Source organism: Ornithorhynchus anatinus, chromosome 10 (assembly GCF_004115215.2).
Source record: "Ornithorhynchus anatinus isolate Pmale09 chromosome 10, mOrnAna1.pri.v4, whole genome shotgun sequence".
NCBI lineage: Eukaryota > Metazoa > Chordata > Mammalia > Monotremata > Ornithorhynchidae > Ornithorhynchus > Ornithorhynchus anatinus.
Window position 1 is genome coordinate 53,054,860 of NC_041737.1, and position 19,546 is coordinate 53,074,405.

General features: G+C 57.8%; 2 protein-coding genes across 2 annotated transcripts; both read right to left on the minus strand.

The window, feature by feature from the left end:
- Positions 1-336: 336 nt before the first annotated feature.
- On the minus strand, positions 337-5,398 carry HSD17B14 (hydroxysteroid 17-beta dehydrogenase 14). Its single transcript, XM_029072710.2, has 9 exons — positions 5,175-5,398; positions 4,342-4,380; positions 3,289-3,389; positions 3,108-3,174; positions 2,895-2,986; positions 2,543-2,647; positions 2,238-2,305; positions 787-883; positions 337-625 (listed from the first exon to the last, which is right to left on the minus strand). Exons 1-9 carry the CDS (start codon positions 5,260-5,262, stop codon positions 455-457), a joined length of 828 nt encoding a protein of 275 aa, XP_028928543.1. The 5' UTR covers positions 5,263-5,398; the 3' UTR covers positions 337-454.
- A 159-nt stretch (positions 5,399-5,557) lies between these two features.
- PLEKHA4 (pleckstrin homology domain containing A4) lies at positions 5,558-16,701 on the minus strand. The gene is made up of 20 exons (XM_029073002.2): positions 16,314-16,701; positions 15,154-15,244; positions 14,857-14,961; positions 14,518-14,590; positions 14,226-14,326; positions 14,030-14,139; positions 13,521-13,739; positions 13,148-13,433; positions 12,147-12,221; positions 11,941-11,988; positions 11,528-11,608; positions 10,632-10,790; positions 10,150-10,248; positions 9,625-9,771; positions 8,071-8,173; positions 7,871-7,947; positions 7,546-7,746; positions 6,301-6,386; positions 6,020-6,135; positions 5,558-5,924 (listed from the first exon to the last, which is right to left on the minus strand). The coding sequence occupies exons 2-20, from the start codon at positions 15,232-15,234 to the stop codon at positions 5,701-5,703; spliced, it is 2,391 nt and encodes a 796-aa protein (XP_028928835.1). The 5' UTR covers positions 15,235-15,244; positions 16,314-16,701; the 3' UTR covers positions 5,558-5,700.
- Positions 16,702-19,546: the final 2,845 nt, after the last annotated feature.

A 19,546-nucleotide genomic window follows, 5' to 3' on the forward strand; every position in this document is an offset into this window, starting at 1 on the left:
GCCCACAGTCACCCAGCTGACAAGTGGCAGAGCTGGGATTCGAACTCATGAGCCCTGACTCCAAAGCCCATGCTCTTTCCACTGAGCCACGCTGCTTCTCTAAAATGGGGATTCAATATCTGTTCTCCCTCGCCCTTAGACTGCGAGCCCCATGTGGGACAGGAACTGTACCCCAATTATATCTACCCCAGTGCTTAGTTCAAGTCTCAGAACATAGTAGACATTTAAAATACCTCAATTAGTATTATTATTGGTTAGAGGGCATTTGTTGAGAGGGCTGGAAGGGGAGATTTAGCGCTTAGAACAGTGCCTGGAACATAGTAAGTGCTTAAGAAATACCATTAAAAAAAGTTTATGGAGGTGGGGAATCCCAGATTTTTGGAGGTCTGGAGTCCTCACGATTTAAGGTTTTCGGTTTCTGAGGACTTCAGATGGATCGGGTTTCGTGGGGAAGCTAGGGGCTTCCTTGTGCCTGGGACACGAGTGGAGTCAGGGCCTTGGGGCCATACCCCAGTTCAGCCCCTCCGCTGAGAGGCAGGTCCACCCCCGAGCAGAAGGATCCCTCCGCTGCCAGGAACATGGCAGCTGCCCCCACCTCTGCCGGCGTCCCCAGACGGCCTAGGACCTGGGGAAGGGACAGGGATGGAGATGGGGAGAGAGGAGGAGGAAGAGTCAAGGGTCTGAAGAGGTCTCTTCCCCAAACCCTGCATCCCACCACTAGTTTCCTAACCCTACCCTCCAGTTCCAACATCCAATGTCCAATCTCCTTCCTGCCTCTCACCTTACCTGAGCAGCCTCTCCTTCCCTCACTGCCTTGGCGAGGTCTGGTGTCATCTGGGCCAGTTCTTTCCACAGGGGAGTCCAGATGTTACCAGGGGAGATACTGTGAGGGGCAGGGGTGAGTGCAAATGGTCAGGACAGCCTCTCTCCTAGCCTCCCCTCTGTGGCCAACATCCTGCAATACCCTCCCTCCTCATATCCTACAGGCAATAACTCCTCTCCTTCAAAAGCCTTACTAAAGGCACATCTCCTCCAAGAGGCCTTCCCTGCTTATGCCCTCATTTCCTCTTCTTGCACTCCCTCCTGCGTCACCCTGACTTGCTCCCTGTATTCATCCCTCCTCCCAATCCCACAGCACGTATGTACATATCTGTAATTTATTTATATTAATGTCTGTCTCCCCCTCTAAGATGTAAACTTGTGATGGGCAGGGAGTGTTTCTGGTTTATTGTTGTATTTTATTCTCCCAAGCACTCAGTATAATGTTCTGCACACAGTAAGCACTCAGTAAATATGACTCACTGACTAAACAGTTCTCTAAGACAGTGAGCTCCTTGTGGACAGGGAACGAGTCTATGAACCCTGTTGTATTATACTCTTCCAACAGCTTACTACACTGTTCTGCACATAATAAGTACTCAATAAACATCATTATTTGATCAACTGTACAGTATTGTTCTCACCCTAGCACAGTCCCCTGGTTTGTACTCAAATACCACTAATTGATTGATAGGTCATGGCCCATAAGGAAGAGACCTGAGAGGTCATAATGGTCACTCCCCTTCCTCTACCACCACCCCCACCCCGGGTTTTACCCAGCCAGGGCAGGGAATTTCTCAAAGGAGAATCCGTCCCTTACTTAATGGTATTTATTGAGCACTTATTACATACAGAGCTTAGCACTGTACTAAATGCTTAGTACTGTCTTAAGAGCCAGCTCTCCTCCCTCCCACTGGGGTCTCCATCTTTTCTTCTTGTGCTGACATGGACTGAGGCAGAGACCAGCAGATGCCCAGTTTCTAGGATACCCAAGATGTCTCAAGCTCCAGACCTTACTTAAGCCCTTCCAGTCACACTCCCCAACACCAAGCCCTCCTCATTCTCCTTAGGAACCCTGGTGTCCTGGTCCACCACCCTTGATCACCTCCAAGCTGCTTCCCCCAAAGACACCCTAGCTCCTTTAAGGAACCTCATTCCTCTCCCACCACAACCCAGCCCGCACACTTCACTCCATCAACACCAACTTACTCGGCCGTCCCTCACCCCTGCCTCACTGCCATCAACCCTTTGCTCACACCCTTCCCTCCTGCCTGGAACTTGCCCCCTCCGCCCTACATATCTGACAGATATATATCCCCATCCACCGAATCCTACCTGAAATCCCTTTTCCTACAGAAAACCTTCCCTAAGACCTCACTAAATACCACTGTTTGAGCCACACGCTCTGAATTATTTACCAGTTGACCCGGACACCATTTTGACCTTCATCTATGGCGAGAGCTTTGGTCATGGCGGTGACGGCACCCTGCGGGGAGAAAGGAGAACCATTTGGGGGAGTGGGGAGAGGTGTCTGGGAGGGTCTTAGGCCAGGGACTGTGTCTCCCTGGAAATTGGGCCCAAAGGAGCGGGGCTTCTGGGCTCTGGTCTGGAGCATGCTCAGCCTTTACTAGGCCCTGAGCCAGGAAGGATTCTTCCCTCTCAACCATACCTTGTTCCAGCAGATGGGGGGGGGGGGGAGAAGAAGGGGCTTAGCCCAACATACTTTTGTAGCCACATAGGGGACAGCCTCCCTCTGTCCAATGATTGCCACCAAGCTGGAGATGTTGATGATATTGCCCTGGGTCTGTCTCAGGTAGGGCAAGGCTAGCTGTGAGGAAGGAGGAAGAGCAAAAAAGAGAGGTAAGCAGGGGGTCAGGAGAACACTTGGAGGGAACCTAATAGCCTGAACCCCTGCCCAACATCACTTCTACTGAAATCTGTCCCAGCTTTCTGGCCCCTGGGGTCTCTGGCCCTCCCCTTTTCTCTGTCTTTCCCCACCTCCTTATCTGCATCTCTCTCTCTGCACCCCTCCCCTCCATCCCTCCCACCCTCCCGTGGTCTCTTCCTTCCCCTACCTTGGAGGCCGTGTAGTATCCGAGCAGGTTCAGTTCCAGGAGATCTCGGAACTCCTGAGCCGTCGTCTCCTCTATCCGCTCCGGTCCAGGGTCTGGGGGAGGAAGGAGGTGGCTTTTCAGACTCCTCCCCCTCAGGCGCTCCCTGGAGTCCTCCCTCCTTTCCCTTGCCTCACTTCCCTCCCCCACACAGCCTCCCTCCGTCAGTGGACTCACGGCGCCCAGCGTTGTTCACCAGGCAGTCCAGTCGACCAAAACGACGTAGCGTCTCGGAGAACAGGGTCTGAGACGCACACGAGGAAAGACGCAGACATACCGGCGTTGGCCACTCAGCTGCAGCCCCCATCTTCAATCATTCCCTCCCCACCTCTCTGCTGGGGGGTCAGAGTTCACCCACCTGAAGCTCTTCTTCCCGAGTCACATCACACAGCACGAATACTGCTTCCCCAGGGGTGTTGGCTTCCCTCAGAGCCAGCTCCAGGGCCTGACCTGCTGCCTCTGGGATATGAATAGTGGTTATAGGGCAGGCCACTCGGGCCATAGAGAGCTCAGGGTAGGGCCTCCAGGAGCCTGGGTAGAGGGAGGACTGAGGGAGAGAGGGTCTGGGGGACAGGATGGCTAGGTCTTGTTTTTGTTTTGTTCTATTTTGCTCTGCTGTCTCCCCCATTTAGACTGTGAACCCGTCATTGGGCAGGGATTGCCTCTATCTGTTGCGGAACTGTACATTCCAAGCGCTTACTACAGTGTTCTGCACATAGTAAGCACTCAATAAATACTACTGAATTAATTGAATGGGTCCCTGAGAGGCTCAGGAGTGGGTCTCGCACGGGAGGTTGGGGAGGGAGGGCACGAGTCCTCGGTTCTCTGAGGACCACTCATAAGGAGTAGGGGTGGCTGGGGAGATCTTTCACCTCCCAGAACTCAGTCCCTGATTTCTCTCCAAATCTCAATAGATCGGCCAGCATGGCCTAGCGGATAGAGCCCGGACCTGGAAGTCGGAAGAACCTGGGTTCTAATGCCGGCTCTGCCACTTGTCTGTGGTGTGACCTTGGGCAAGTCACAACTTCTCTGTGCCTCAGTCACCTTATCTGCGAAAGGGGGATTAAGATCGTGATCCTCGTTAAGACTGTCCAACCTGGATTAACTTGTATCTTGTCCCAGGGATCGGTACAGTGTGTGACACATAGTAAGTGCTTAACAAATACCAGTAGAAAAAAATAAATTCTCGTCTCAGCCTCGCCTTCCCCGGGCAGCACCGCATGTGGCGAGGGAACTGGGGCACCTGGAGGCAGTTAGGGGTGAGTGGGGAAAGGAGATGGGGTTGAGGGGAGAAAATCTGGGTGGGCGAGGGATGGAGTGAGGAAGAGGCCGGTGTTAAGGGGAGAAGCTGGGCAGTGAGGATTTGGAGGGGCAAACTAGGTCCCCGGCCCCGCAGTCCGCAGCGACTCACCGTCTTTGTCACAGAAGACAACCCGGGCTCCTTGATCCACTGGAGACGGCGGAGAGAAGGGGACGGTGGAAGAGGTTACAGCGTGCTTTCCCAAGCGCTTAGTACAGTGCCATGCACACAGTAAGCGCTCATTGAATCCGATCGGAGGAATGAACGGGGCGGTCTCTACCGCCCCCTGCCGGCCCCGGGGGAGGTGGGCCCGGCTCCCGCCCTCCTCCACTCCCCACCTGCCCCCCGTGACGCCCATTCCCGTGACCGCGGGGCAGGGGTCGAAGGGCGGATGGACCCCCTCCCCCCAGCTCTCCCCACCCTTGCCCGCCTCGTCTCCCTACTTCCAATGCCTCCCCCTTCCTAATTCACTCATATTGAGCACTTAGGGGGGACAGAGCTCTGCATTAATCACAATGTGGGCACTTGTTAAGCGCTTACTCTGCGCAGAGCACTGTTCTAAGCGCTGGGGTGCATACAGGATAATCAGGTTGTCCCCCGTGGGGCTCCCAGTGAATCCCCATTTTACAGATGAGGTCACTGAGGTCCAGTGAAGTGACTTGCCCACCGTGCCACGGCTGACAGGTGGCCGAACCGGCATTCGAACCCGTGACCTCTAACGCCCAAGCCCGGGGTCTTTCCACTGAGCCACGCATTAAGCGCTTGGGAGAGCACGATACAACACGAGACGGATACAACCCCTGCCCACGACGAGTCCAGCAGACGAGCTTCCCAATCTTCCTTCCAGGCTCCTTTCGCAGGCCCCCATCCGCCTCGTCTTCTCCCCTTTTCCCAACCCGGCCCATCCCAGGCGCTCCCATCTCCCTCCTCGCCTTCCTCCATACCAAAGGCCCGCACGATGCCCTCGCCGATGCCCCGGCTGCCCCCGGTCACCACCGCCACCCGCCCGGCGTAGCGCAGTCCGGTGGCCATAGCGCTCCCCGCTCCTTCCGCCTCCGAAAGCGGGCCAGGGAGAGCGGAGGAGCGGGGTGTCAAAAGCAAAAGCGGAGGGGGCGGGTCCTGGAGGGGCAGGGGCCCCAGCCTCACCCCCGCCGGGGGGCCCCTGCCCTTAACTCTATCAGCTCCGGGAACCCGAGAGGCCCGCCCCTCCCCGGGGCCCAGGACCGGCTCCCGCCCCCAGGGATCCCGACCATCCCAAATTGCCCACGTTTTTCCAGGGACCCGGGCCTCCCCCCCGGCTTTTTCCCGGACAAACAGACTAGGCCTCTGACATAGGGAATAAAGTTTAATGGGCAAATGGGAAGGGGCGCCCGCCGGCCTCTGCAGCCCCGCCCCCTGGCAAACGAGGCCCCACCCCTTTCCCGACGAGGCCCCGCCCCTTTCCCGACGAGGCCCCGCCCCCAGCAGCTACTAGAAACTGGATTGGAGCAGGGTGACGCGCGGAGGCCACGAGGCTTCGTCGGCGGGGGCGGGAGGGACCGACCCCCCCTGCCAGGAGGCCGCCCAGGGAGCGGGGCCTGCCGCGCTCTCATTGGCCGAGACGGGCGGGCGGGACCCGCGGGGATTGGTCCGCTGGGGCGGCCGGGGGCGGGGCGAAGAGGGGCGGGGCTCCGAAGGGGCGTCGAGGCTCCGGCCTGAGGAAAAGGGCGGGGGGGGGGGGGAGAGGGACCATCAGTCCCCCGTTGCCCCTGGGGACCCCCGACCTGACCCCTGACCCCTGACCCCTGACCTGTGAGGAGCCGGTGCCAGTGCGAGGCCTCGGCCGCCAGGGCGTAGGACAGGCTGAGGACCCGTTCCCGGTGCCCCTCGGGGGGTGGCACGTCGGCCGGGGCGGGGCACCTGGGGCTGAAAGACGGACGGGGCCGCATGAGCCAAAGACCGGCGCCGTGGAGGCTCATGGGAAATGTAGTCTTCGCCCTCAGCCCATGTCGGGAGGGGAGTCGAGGCCTAACGGGGGTCCCGTCCTCCGACTCCCCTCCCCACCCCCCCCCCCCCCCCCAGGCCTTTCACCTGCTCCAGGAGCCCGAACTCCGGATCCACTCTGTGACCACCGGCTGGTCCGAGGCCTCCGGAGAGTCCGGGGGGACGGTGGGCACCTGGGGGACGCGGAGATGATAACAGTAATGAGAATAACGGCGGCGTTTGTTAAGCGCCTACTATGCGTCAGGCGCTGCAGAAATAAATAGATAAATAATGGTGGTAATAATGTTAATAATGTTGGTATTTGTTAAGCGCTTACTATGTGCAGAGCACTGTTCTAAGCGCTGGGGTAGACACAGGGGAATCAGGTTGTCCCACGTGGGGCTCACAGTCAATCCCCATTTTACAGATGAGGGAACTGAGGCACAGAGAAGTTAAGTGACTTGCCCACAGTCACACAGCTGCCAAGTGGCAGAGCCTGGATTCGAACCCATGACCTCTGATTCCAAAGCCCGTGCTCTTTCCACTGAGCCACGCTGCTTCTAAGCACTTACTATGTCGATTAGACTGTAAGCCCGTCAAACGGCAGGGACTGTCTCTATCTGTTGCCGACTTGTTCATCCCAAGCGCTTAGTACAGTGCTCTGCACATAGTAAGCGCTCAATAAATACTATTGAATTGAATGAATGAATGACTTGTTCATTCCAAGCGCATAGTTCAGTGCTCTGCACATAGTAAGCGCTCAATAAATACTATTGAATGAATGAATATGTGCAGAGCACTCTTCTATGCCCTGGGGGGATACAGGGTGATCAGGTTGTCCCACGTGGGGCTCACAGTTTTAATCCCCATTTGACAGATGAGGGAACTGAGGCCCAGTGAAGTGACTTGCCCAAGGTCACACAGCTGATCAGCGGCAGGGCCGGGATTAGAACCCGTGACCTGTGTCTCCCAAGCCCGCGCTCTTTCCACTGAGCCACGCTGCTTCATTGGGTCTGTGGTATTCGTTAAGCGCGTACTATGCATCAGGCACTGTACCCCAGGTAGTTGGGCCAGGCCCAGTCCCTGCCCCCCACATGGCTCATGGACCTCATCCCCATTTGACAGATGAGATAACTGAGGCCCAGAGCGGTGAAGTGACTTGCCCAAGGTCACACAGCAGAAAAGTGGAAGAGCTGAGAACTCAGGTCCTTCGGACGCCCAGGCCCGTGCTCCATTCACTGGGCCACACTGGAGCTGGGGCGGGGCCGGCGAGCGTGAGGACGGTCCAGCACCCTCGACCTCCTGCAGGGAGGGCGTCCCCCCGGCCGCTCCCGCCCCTCCGACTACACTCACCCGATTGACTGTCTCGGTGGTCTGAAGGGGCTGTCGACTGGATGGAGAAAGGGTCCTCCTGCCTCCCCCCACGGAGCCCAGCCTCCCTCGAAGCCCCAGGGACGCTGGGCAGGGAAGGGGCCGGCAGGTCTCCTGGTGGCGCCGCATCCGCTCCAGCTGCTCTTGGGCACTCATCCGGGGTCGGACTCCCCGGGCAGTGGGCTGGTGGAGGCAGGGGAGGGGGCGGGGGTCAGTAGGTCTGCCGTGCCTCCGAGTTCTGAGGGGAAAAGGGTGACGGGGGCCACGAGATGATACTCCCAAGGTGGGGGAAGGGGAAGTGTCCTACCTTTGCCCCCGGCTGGGGGGACAACTGCAGCTGAATGTCAGGGCTGGGTGATGAGGGGGAGCCGGGGGAGCTGAGGCCTGGAGGAGTGGGGGGGCAAGGCAAGCCAGGAGAAGAGTTAAATGAGGGAAGGGCAGAGGGGTTCGGGTTGGTATTGGGATGGGGAAGGAGCAGTTAAAGCTCAGCACGCTTCTCTCTCTTACCTGTTGGTGTACTGCATGTGTCTCTCTCCTTTGGGAGGCTCCCCCAGTGGAGGTCTGGGGGCCCTGGGATCCCCAAATCCAGTTGAGACCCCTGGGGTGGGCTCTGTTAGGAGAAGGCAGTGTGGTTAGATGACCTGGATTCCCATCCTGGCCTGCTCTTTGACCTTGGGCAAGCCATTTCACCTCTCTAGGCCTCAGTTTCCTCATCTGTAAAATGGGTTTTCTAGCACCTGCCTCTTCCTACCTCAAAGGGATATGAGGTTAAAATGGGGGCAATTATCACATCCCGCCTTGACTACAGCATCGACTTCTTCGCTGACCTTTCGGCTTCCTGCCCTCCCCCATCCAGTCCATACTTCACACTGCTGCCTGGATCATTATTCTAAAAAAAAATTCGGTCCATGACTCCCCACTCCTCAAAAACTTCCAGTGGTTGCACATCCACCTGCACGTCAAACAGAGACTCCGTGCTGTTGGCTTTAAAGCACTCAATCAGCTTGCCCCTTCCTATCATACCTCACTGAATTCCTACTTTAATCCAGCCCACACACTTCTCTCCTCTAAGACCAACCTACTCACTGTACCTTGATCTCCTCTATTTCGGCACTGACCCCTTGCCCACGACCACCCTCTGGCCTGGAACACTCTTTTTCTTCATATAATAATAATAATGGTATTTGTTAAGCACTTACTATGTGCCAAGCACTGTTCTTAGTACTGGCGTAGATACAAGGTAATCAGGTTGTCCCACACGAGGCTCACAGTCTGACATTTTACAGATTAGGTAACTGAGGCACAAGCCTGTGCTCTTTCCACTAAGCCACGCTGTATATACAACACATCACCTCTCTTCTCACCTTCAAAGACTTATTAAAATCGCATTTCCTCCAAGAGGCCTTCCCATAGTAGCCCTCATTTCCCTTACTCCTTTTCCCTTCTGTGTTGCCCTTGTACGTGGATTTGTACCCTTTAAGCATTTGATATTCACCCCATGCTCAGCTCACATTCCAAGTAGGAGGGAGCACAGGAACTGAATTCCCATTTTGCCGATGAGGGAACTGAGGCACATCAAAGTTAAAGTGACTTGCCCAAGGTTACACAAGAAGCAAGTGATGGAACAGGATTAGAACCCAGATCCTCTGACTCCCAGGCCCATGATCTGTCCACTAGGTCCTGCTGCTTTTGGTTTCTAATTGTAATTGTTAAGTGTTTACTATGTGCCAGGCACTGTACTAGGTGCTGGGGTAGATATTAGCTAATCAGGTTGGACAAAGTCCATGTCCCAGATGGGGCTCACAGTCTTAATCCCCATTTTACAGATGAGGTAAGTGAGGCACAGAGAAGTGAGGTGATTTGCCCAAGGTCCCATAGCAGACAAGTGGCAGAGCTGGAATTAGAGCCCAGGTCCTTCTGACTCCCAGGCCCAGGCTCTCTCCACTAGACCATGCTGCTTCCCATACCATCGGTTGATTGACAGCACTTGGGAAAAATCAAAAAAAGGGTGAAGAGAAAGTGGGAGTTGTGAGGAGGATTGGGTCATGGAGGGTCACTCACCTCTAATTTAGGGGAGCTCCTTCTTGGCAGAAGAGGGGAACCTGGGGCCTCTAGGTGATAGGGCGGTAGCTTATGGGAAGAGGGGCTCCCCAGGCCCTCCAAAGTGTCCTCTACCATCCACAGTTGCTGCTGGGCAGATGCCCGGGCCTACGGGAAGGGGAGGGAGTTGGAAAGGCAAAAGAGAATTCCGGTCAGAGTGGAGAGGTGTAGGGATAAGACGGGTAGGGGAACAGAGTTTAGGAAAAGGGTCTAGGCTCAGGATGGCTAGTGCTTCAACTAGCAGAGTTCTGAATCCAAGTGACCTGTTATTTTGTACCCTACCAAGCACTTAGTATAGTGCTCTGTATACAGTAAATGCTCAATAAATATCATTGATTGATTAGTTGATTGCATGTCAGGGGCCTGAGGATCAAAGCCAGGGAAGAAGATTTGAGAAGGGAAAGGAAAGGGGCAGAGACAAGCCAGGAGTTCTCTCTGCCTAATCTACACCCACATCCTCCCCACCCCTGGGGGTCACGGGTTTACCTGGGGAGAACCAAGCTGTAACAGATATTCCAATGTCTCTCTCAGTGTCTTCAGCTCCTGCTCCAGCCCACTGTAGTTCTCCCACACCCGCTCGTGCTCCTGGGAAAAGGGAGATGGGGACATGGGACAAAGCCACACATTGTTCCCAACATCTCCCCCTACCACCCTTCCCCTTGCCTCTCTTCTCCCCACCCCAGGCCAGTTTAGCAGCTGACTCAGAGGAGAAGCGGCCACGTCCCATAGCATCGGAGGGGCCTGGGAGGCCCAATCAGCCTCAGGGAGCCCAATGGACTCCCAAAAGCCTCTGGGCCCACCCCACCAAAGCCGGGAGATGAAGTCTTTGCTTTCCCAGCAGTTGCAGGGAGAGAGTATCCTGATTCCTTGGAGTCAGAGCCCTTGTCCGGGAGGTTGGTGCCGGTGGGAAGATGGGGGGGCCCTGCCTGCCTTTCTCTTTCCCCCCAGCCACTCCCCAGGGCCCTCACCAGGGTGAGCTGGCAAAGCCCAGCCCTCACGCACACCAGCCGGTCCTGAAGGAGACGCTGGCGGCTCCAGATCCTCTCGGTGACGGCCACTCCGGGCTCTTGGTCGGGCAGGAGGCTTAGCTGGCGACGGGTCAGCTCCAGCGCGGCCTCCAGCTGCTCCTGGGAGCAGGAGGGACGGTGTGAGAGGGTGGCAGGGAGGGAGAGTTGGGCTTCCCACTGAGTGACACTCAGTCAGCCAGTCAATCGTATTTATTGAGTGCCGTGTGCAGAGCGCTGTACTAAGCACTTGGGAGAGTACAATATAATGATCCCACAGGGGAGAGGGCTCACAATCTAAGTAGGAGGGAGAACAGGTATTGAATCACCATTTTTCAGATGAGGTAACTGAGGCCCAGAGAAGTGAAGTGAAGTGACTGGCCCAAGGTCACACAGCAGACAAGTGGCGGAACCGGGATTAGAACTCTGATCCCCTGACTCCCAGGCCTGGGCTCTATCCACTAAGCCACACTCAATGAGACGTCAGTAAGGGAAGGGAGCTACCTTCCCCAGAGGTCACTTGAGATGGAAGAAGGATTTGCCCATGGGAGGTTGGGAGATGCCAGCCAGCGTAGGGGCCAAAGTCCCAGGGTCCCCAGCCCTCATTCATCGTTCATTCAATAGTATTTACTGAGTGCTTACTATGTGTGGAGAAATGCACTAAGCACTTGGAATGTACAATTCGGCAACAGACAGATGGAAAAGGAGAGACAGTATGCAAAACAGCAAAGCAAACAAAACAAAACAAGACAACGTCATCAAGATAAATAGAATCAGGGAGATATACACCTCATTAACAAAATGAATAGGGTAATAAATAATATATACAAATAAGGCCCCCACACCCCGCCAAATCCCACCTTCTCCTCCCGCCTCCTCGCCATCTCCTCCTCCAGCCCCCTCAGCAGCCGGTCCTGCCCACACAACCTGTTCAGCAGCACCTACAGGGATACAGAAGATAAGTTTTGGGGGAGAAGCTACTTCTCTTATTTCCAGACCTTGTTTCTGCTCCCCCAATCTCCTTCGCCCCCTCTCCCAGACCCCCGGAGACCCCCATCTGCCCTCTGAAAAGGAAAAACATTTTTCACTGGCTTCTCCCCCGAGGGGGATGATAAGTCATCTCTGCCTCGGATACATAAAAGGCCCAGAGCACCAGAAACTCCTAGTGACCGGTATAAACCGGCAGGAGAAGCTGGACTCTGGAATTTGGGGATGAGGAATGGGGTCGAGGATGTGTGTGTGTGTGTGTGTGTGTATTGGGGGGGGGACTTACATCTGTCTCAGCTCCTCGTCGGAGAGTAGAGTCTGCATGGGTTCCAGGCTGTGAAGGGGATGGAGGGGGAGGGAGAAATCAGGGGGAAAGGTGAGAGGGGGGGTCACTGCGCCTCACGAGGGTCCAAGCTCCTCACCGCACACCAGGGCAGCCAAAGCGGTGAATGGGGATGGGGGCGCGGCAGAGGCAAGTTGGGACACACATACCGGAGAGGCAAGGGAGGTCCGGGACCCAGGCGGCCGAGGGGGAAGCTGCAGGTATGGGGAGGGTCCAGGGGACACCTGGGGGGCAAAGGGAGGGAAGAAGGTGAGTTGTCCCCGTGGTTCCAGAGGACTAGAGGATGCACGGAGGTTTGGGGGCTGGGTCGAGGATGGGGCGCGAGGCAGAGCTTCATTCCGCTGCCCGGATCATCTTCCTGCAGAAAGGCTCTGGGCCTTTCTTAAAACCTCCAGTGGTTGCCCATCAACCTCCGTACGAAACAAAAATTCCTCACTCTGGACTTCAAGGCTCTCCATCCCCTTGCCCCGTCTCCTCCCTTCTCTCTTTCTACTGCCCACCCTGCACGCTCCGCTCCTCTGCCGCCCACCTCCTCGACGTCCCCCGTTCTCGCCTATCCCGCCGTCGACCTCCGGCCCACGTCCGCCCGCTGTCCCGGAACGCCCTCCCTCCTCACCTCCGCCAAACTAACTCTCTTCCCCTCTTCAAAGCCCTACTGAGAGCTCACCTCCTCCAGGAGGCCTTCCAAGACTGAGCTTCCCCTTTTCCCTCTGCTCCTCCTCTGCTCCCCTTCCGCCCTCTGCTCCTTCTCCCTTCCCCCCTTTACCGCCCCTCAGCTAAGCCCCTTTCCCTCTGTTCCTCCCCCTCTCCCTTCCCCTCCCCTCAGCACTGTGCTCATTTGTCTATATTTTTATCACCCTATTTATTTTGTCAATGAGGTGTCCATCCCCTTGATTCTATTTATCGTGATGATGGGGGTCTCCCCCGATTAGACCGTGAGCCCGTCGTGGGGCAGAGATGGTCTCTATCTGTGGCCGAAATCCAAGCGCTTAGTCCAGTGCTGCGCACCTAGTAAGCGCTCAATAAATACCACTGAATGAACTTATGAGGGAGAGTGGTGGGAGGCCAAGGCCGATCCCAGACCGGCCCGAGGCTCCCAGGTCCGGTGACCCGAGGGAGCCCCTCCACCCCAGCCCCGTGCCCGACTCACCCCGGACTCCTGGGTCCAGTCCAGGGGCTTCCTCGGGGCCCGGGCCCGCCCCTCCTCGGTGGCCAGCGGCCGGCGCGGGGTGGAAGGCCTGGCCAGGGGCCGGCGAGGGGCGGCGCTGGCCCAGTCCTGGGGCCGGACGTCCAGGCGGCCCACGGGCGTGTGCGGCCGGGATGGGCGGCCCAGCTCCTCGCACGAAGCTGCGTGAGGAGGGGGCCGCCGGGCCGGGGCCGAGCGGGGCCGGGGCAGCCCCAGCGGGGACGGGGGGCGGGACAGGGGCGAGAACAACCTGGCCGGGGGCGAGAGGAGTCAGCCGGGGGCCCGGCCCAGGCCCTGCCGCCTCCCTCCCTGCCCTCCCCCACCCCCGCCCACTCACTCGGGGCTCCGGGGCGGGGGGCTCCGGGGCTCCCTCGGCTCGGGCCGGGCCGGGGAGCTCGGGGGGAGCCCGCCTCCTCTCTGGCTCTCTGAGATCCTGGCCACTTCCAGAGACTCGGCGCTGCGGTCCTCATCCCCGCTGGCCAGCTCGGGGGGGCCCCCCGGCCCCCCGGGACCCTCGGGGCCAGGCTGCAGGGAGGGGCGGACCCTGCTGGGGAAACTGAGAGGGGAGGCCGGTGGTGGTGGTGGTGGTGGAGGGGACGGACACTGGACGGGGACGATGAGGCAAGGGAAGGCCGCGGGGCGGTCTGAGAGTCTTGGGGGCTGAGGGTGGGGCCCCTAATCCCAAAGGAGGGGAGACTTCAGGAGGCAGAATGCGGATGAGGGACGGTTTCGGGGGGCGGGGCCTGGGCCCGAGGGGTGGGGCCTCCCGGGCCTCCACAACCCCGGCTTCTCCCCCCCCACCTGCTCCCCGCACCCCTTCCCCCCATCCCCATCCTTCCTCCTTACCTGTCCTCCCCCTCGGCCCTGGCGGCCCTGCCCAGGGCCCGGAGCCAGCCCCGCAGGTCCTCCTGGGTGTCAGCCCCCAGCACGTACGTCCTCATGCCGGGGTGCTCCGCCTGGAAAGGGGAGCGGAGGATGGGGGTCCCTGAGGCCGGTAGGGGAGAGGGGCGAGGGGGCGGCTCCCGGGGCAGGGGGGACTCACGGTGAAGGTGAAGCGGCGGCCGCGGGGCATCCCGGGGCCATCCGGGCGGACGCTGTAGCTGGGAAGGAGCACGCTGCCCAGGACGCTCTCTTCCCGGCTGTCTGTAAAAGGGGTGGGAGGGTAGGGCCTGGGTCCCCAGGACAGCTCGGGGTTGATGGGTCGGCGCCCGTTACCCACCTCGGGGTTCTGAGGGAGGGCGGTGAGTGGATGAATCTCTGGAGGATCGGGGTGAAACGTCGGGGATCGCCCACCCTCTCCCCTGGGCTGCCCGCCCGAACGCCCAGGCACTGACCCCGGTAGTAGAAAAGACAGTGGCCGGAGAGGACGAACCAGCGACGTTTCCAGAGACGGAGCCCTGAGCTATCCTGGGAGGCAGAACAAAATGAGGGAAAAATCAAAAAGAAACAGGCAGGTAGAGACGGGAGGAGAAAGAAAGAAGGGGATGCAAAGAGAAACACAGCTAGGGAGAGGACCAAAGAGATGGGCCCAGGGACCTAAAGAGGGAACCCTCAGAGACCCTCCCCTCCCCTCCAAACTTCTCCAAGAACCCTGAGGTCTGTCCAGCCCCTCACCAGCCTCCCAGGTCTCTCCATGGCCCCACCTGCCCGAAGGTCACCCCTGCCCCTCGTACCTGCTTGTATAACCAGCCCCTGATCTGCACAGCCAGGTTGGGGTCTCTCTTGAGAGCGCTCTCCCTCTTCCCAAAAGCGTGGACCCGGCTGACGGGCCGGGCCGGCTGGGGAAAGGAGACGGGGATGCTTGAGACCCTACCCGGGGGCTTCGGGCCGCTTGAGGGGCGATGGGGTGGGGCAGCGTGGAGGGGCGGAGAGCCTAGGCCCCATTGCTTGGGAGTGCCCATCCCTCACAACGTCGTGTGCGAGAGGGCTGGGGCCTCTGGCGGCCCACCCCAGGATGCTGGTTCACTGACCTTGGAGCTGAGGTTGAGGGAGGAGGCTGTGGAGACACCGCTGGAGACGCTCAAGCTGCTCTTGGGTCTCCCGTCCTCCATCTCCTCTCCCCTGGGAGAAAGAGAAAAGAGAGAGAGAGGGAGCTGCAAGAAAAATGTTTCTGGACCCCAAAGAGACAGGAGATTGAATTGTGCACAGGGAAATGTCATCCCTGCTCAGGGGCTGTTAGGGGCCGCGTGGGCTGTGGCCCCTTAACTTCGATCCTGGGGAGGGAAGGTTCTCTGGGCTCCGGTTCAGATCAGGGTGGGGATCGGATTGGGGGGCGGGAGAGAAGAGAAAGAAAGTTTGGAGAGGTGGTGGGGGGAGGGGGTGCAGGAGGGAGGTAAAGGTGGGGGTGGGTAAGGAGAGCCCAACTAGGGGTCTGGGAGAGGCAGGGGGTGGGTGCTGGATTTTGGCATGGGCTGAACCTGCTTGGCATACCAAGCTGGGGGCACTGCCAGGGGGGCTACAGCAGCTGCAGGCTGGTGGGGGTGGGGAAGGGAAAGGCCCATTGGAGATGGGCGGGGGGGACGGGGGACGGAGAGTGTGGTGAGGGAAGCTGAACTCCTTCCCTGGAGCCAGCTGCTGGGGGGGGACAGCTGGGAGGCGGGGTGGAGAACAGAAAAGAACCCCCTTTGTCCTCAGGCCCCTGCAGAAGGGGGAGGGGGTCAGTGGCAGGGGTCCCAGAGATCAGGAATTTAACCCCCCCACCCACGGGCCATTCAGCACACTGGCCCTGCCCCACCCACCCTCCTGCTGGGCCCCTGGAGAGGGCAGTGGGGGGCGGGGGGGCGAGGAGGCAAGCTGAGGCCCAATTCCAACTCGTGACACTCTTGAGGATGGTAAAGAACAGAGAGGAGCCTATAGGCCTCACCCCCCCACAATCCCCAGACCTCCCAGAGGCAACCAGCCCCCTTGACCTCCAAGGCAGAAGCTAGAGGCCCCTCCCATCATCCATCCTCCCTTCCCAGCCCCAGTCTTTTCAGCCGCCCCTAATCCCCATCTCTCCTGTAACCCAAACCCAACTGCCCCAGCTCTTGAGTTTCCAATCCCCTAGCCCTGCCCTCTCCCAGACTCACTGTACCTAGTCTGGTGCAGGAGGGGGACACAGTTGTCCTGCTCCCAACCTCTGCAGCCTTACCTTGATCTAGCAGGTCAGGTGGTCTTGGATTTGTACAGGTGTCTTCAAGAGAAGACCAGGGGTAACTTCCTGCCCCTCGGCCCTGTCTCTCCCCTTACTCCAGCCCCCACTTCCTTTGGGGGTTCAGGATCCCAAACCTCAGCTCTTTCTCTCTTGCTGGTTCCCCTCTCGAGATCCAGCGTCCTATTTCCTCAGTCCTTGCATATGAGTGTTCTTGATCTCTCTTTCTGTCTCTCTCTTTCTGACTCTCTCTCTCCCCCTCCCTCCCAGTGACTCAGAAAACTTCCTTCTCTGACCGTTCCTGATTTCTGACTCTGTTCCTTCTGCGACTTTTCCAATCCCTCTCTCCCTTCCCGGCTGTCTCTCTCTGTCTTGCTCTTTCTCCCTCTGTCTTGCTCTTTCTCCCCCTGTCCCAATCTTCTCTCTCTCTCGCCCCCGCACACCCCTCCCTCCTCTCCCCGTCTATCCCGTCTCGCCCCGCCTACCCCCACAACAACCTGACCCCTTGTCCCAGCTGCCCCCTCAAAGGGTGGGAGGGGCCCAGGCCTCAGGCTAGGATGCCTGGGTCACTAAGGAGAGGAGATCTAGTGGGGGAAGAGTGGAGTGCTAGGGGCAGGACGCCTGGGTTCCTGAGAGGAAAGCCAGGGGTTGGAGGGCCCAGGCGGCTCGAGTTCCTGAAGGGTGGGAGGGCTGGAGGGTGGGGCCCCTGAACCCCTGAGGGAAGCAGTGTCATGAATTCAGTGTTAAGGCAGCAGGGGCAGCCCAAAGAAGGCTCCTAGCCCAAAGAGGCAGGGAGAGCCTGTCACCCCCACAAACCATAGGGCTGGGGACACGCAGAGCCCTGGAGGCTCAGGGCAGGGTAGGTGAGCAATGGTGTGGCTTGGGGAGGGGAAGGCGGAGGGCAGTCAGGAATGGCGTGTGGGAGGCGATGGTCAACCAAGGCTCTGGGCAGGGGGACAAATTGTCTTGGGTGGGGAGAGGAAAGGGGCAGGGCCTTTGGGGAGGAGCAAGTGGGATGAGGTTTGGGAGGAATGGGCGGGCTTTGAGGAGTTAAATGAGAAAGAATCGGTTTGGGGTCTTTTTAAGGCCCGATGTTTGGTAGGAGATCCGGGTTGAATGAGGCTCAGGGTTCAGATCCAAAAGCTGTGGGCGTGAAAGAAGCAGCGTTTAAAAATCCACGGAATTGGCGCCTAAGGGCTGGGTAGGGGGCGGGGGGTGGGGGTGGGGAGGGGAGAGGCAGAGGCAGAGGCAGAACAGTTGGTTCGGTGTCAATTCGGGAGGAGGAGGAAGGGGGAGAAGGGGAGAGCGAGGTCGAACGGGGAACGAGCATAGGAAGGGACGATAATACAACTAATATGAATGGTATTAGACTGTAGTCTGTCTAGACTGCTCGTTATGGGCAGAGAACGTGTCTGCTAGTTCTGTTGAAATGCACTCTCCCAAGCGCTTAGGGCAGTGTTCTGCACATAGCGGGGAGAGCACGGGCCTGGGAGTCAGAAGGACCTGGGTTCTAATTCTGACACCACCACGTGTCTGCTGTATGATCTCGGGCGAGTCACTTCACTTCTCAGGACCTCAGTTACCTCGTCTGTAAAAATCGGGATTAAGACCGTGAGCCCCATGGGGGACGGGGATTGCGTCCAACCTGATTTGCTTGTATCCACCCCAGCGCTTAGTACAGTACCTGGCATATAGTAAGCGCTTAACAAATACCACATGCGTACCACATGCGTACCACATATACCACATATAGTAAACACTCATTCAATACGATTGATTGATGATGGTTAGATGCTTACTATGTGCCAAGCATTGTACTAACGGGTGGATTTGTCTCGTTATCGCTGTCATTCTCCTTCTTTCCCCGCCTCTCTCTTTTTGTGTCTCTCTTCGTCTCTGTCCCTCTGTCTCTGCCTCCCCCGTCTGTCCATCTCTTTCTTCGACTTGCCCATCTGTCCATTCCCCCCCATCCCCTCCCCTAGCCTGACTGCCCTTTCCTTCGGCCCCGCTGAGCTCCCTCTGTCTCTCTCACCTTCCCCATCTCTCCGCCCATACATCTCTCACATCTCCTAGACTGTAAACTCGTCGTCTAGGCTGTAAACTCGTCGTGGGCAGGGAATGTGTCTGTCTGTTGATGCATTGTATTCTCCCAAGCGCTTAGTACAGTGTTCTGCACACAGTAAGCGCTCAATAAATACGACTCACTGAATGAATATTGTACTCTCCCAAGCGCTTAGTACAGTGCTCTGCGCACAGTAAATGCTCAATAAATACTACTGACTGAATGAATGAATATTGTACTCTCCCAGGTGCTCAGCAAATAGGACTGAATGAACACTGTACTCGCCCAAGCTATTAGTATGGTGCTCTGCGCACAGTAAGCGCTTAATATATACGACTGAACAAATGAATGAACATTGTACTTTCCCAAGCGCTTAGTACAGTGCTCTGCACACAGTAAGCGCTGAGTAAATACGACTGAATGAACCTTTTCCTTGACTCTCTGCTGCCTGCCTATGTCTGTATGAGTCTCCGTCTCTGCACCACTCCCGTGTCTGCTGGTGGTCACCCCAGGGCCAGGATCGCCGCTCGGGACCCCACAGTCGGTAGGGGGGCGTGTCCCGGGGATGTGATCAATAAGGGGGCGTGATCAATAAGGGGCGTGGTTAATAAGGGGCGTGGTTTGTGCTGGGCATGGCCAGAGCGGCGGGGGCGAACAGCACAAGGCTGCAAAGGGCGAGGGAAGGACCCTAATTCTATTTATCTATTTTGAGGCTATTGATGTCTGCCTACTTCTTTTGCTTTGCTGGCTGTCTCCCCCCTTCTAGACCGTGAGCCCGTTGTGGGGCAGGGATTGTCTCTATCTGTTGCCGAACTGTACTTTCCAAGCGCTCAGTACAGTGTTCTGCACACCGTAAGCGCTCGATAAATGAGATTGAATGAATGAATGAACTGTTTTGGCGGGAGGGCCCGGGGCCTTGGTCGTGCAGGCGCAATGGATGGGCTCCCGCCCCCTTCTCCCGGTTGCCCCCGGAGCCCCCACCCCTCACTCATTCTTTTATTCATTCAATTGTATTTATTGAGCGCTTACTATGTGTAGAGCACTGTACTAAGCGCTTGGAGTGGACAAATGGGCAACAGAGAGACACCATCCCTGCCCAACGACGGGCTCACAGTCTAAAAGGGGGAGACAGCAAAGCAAAACAGAACAAAACAAGTAGTCTGGCGTCAAT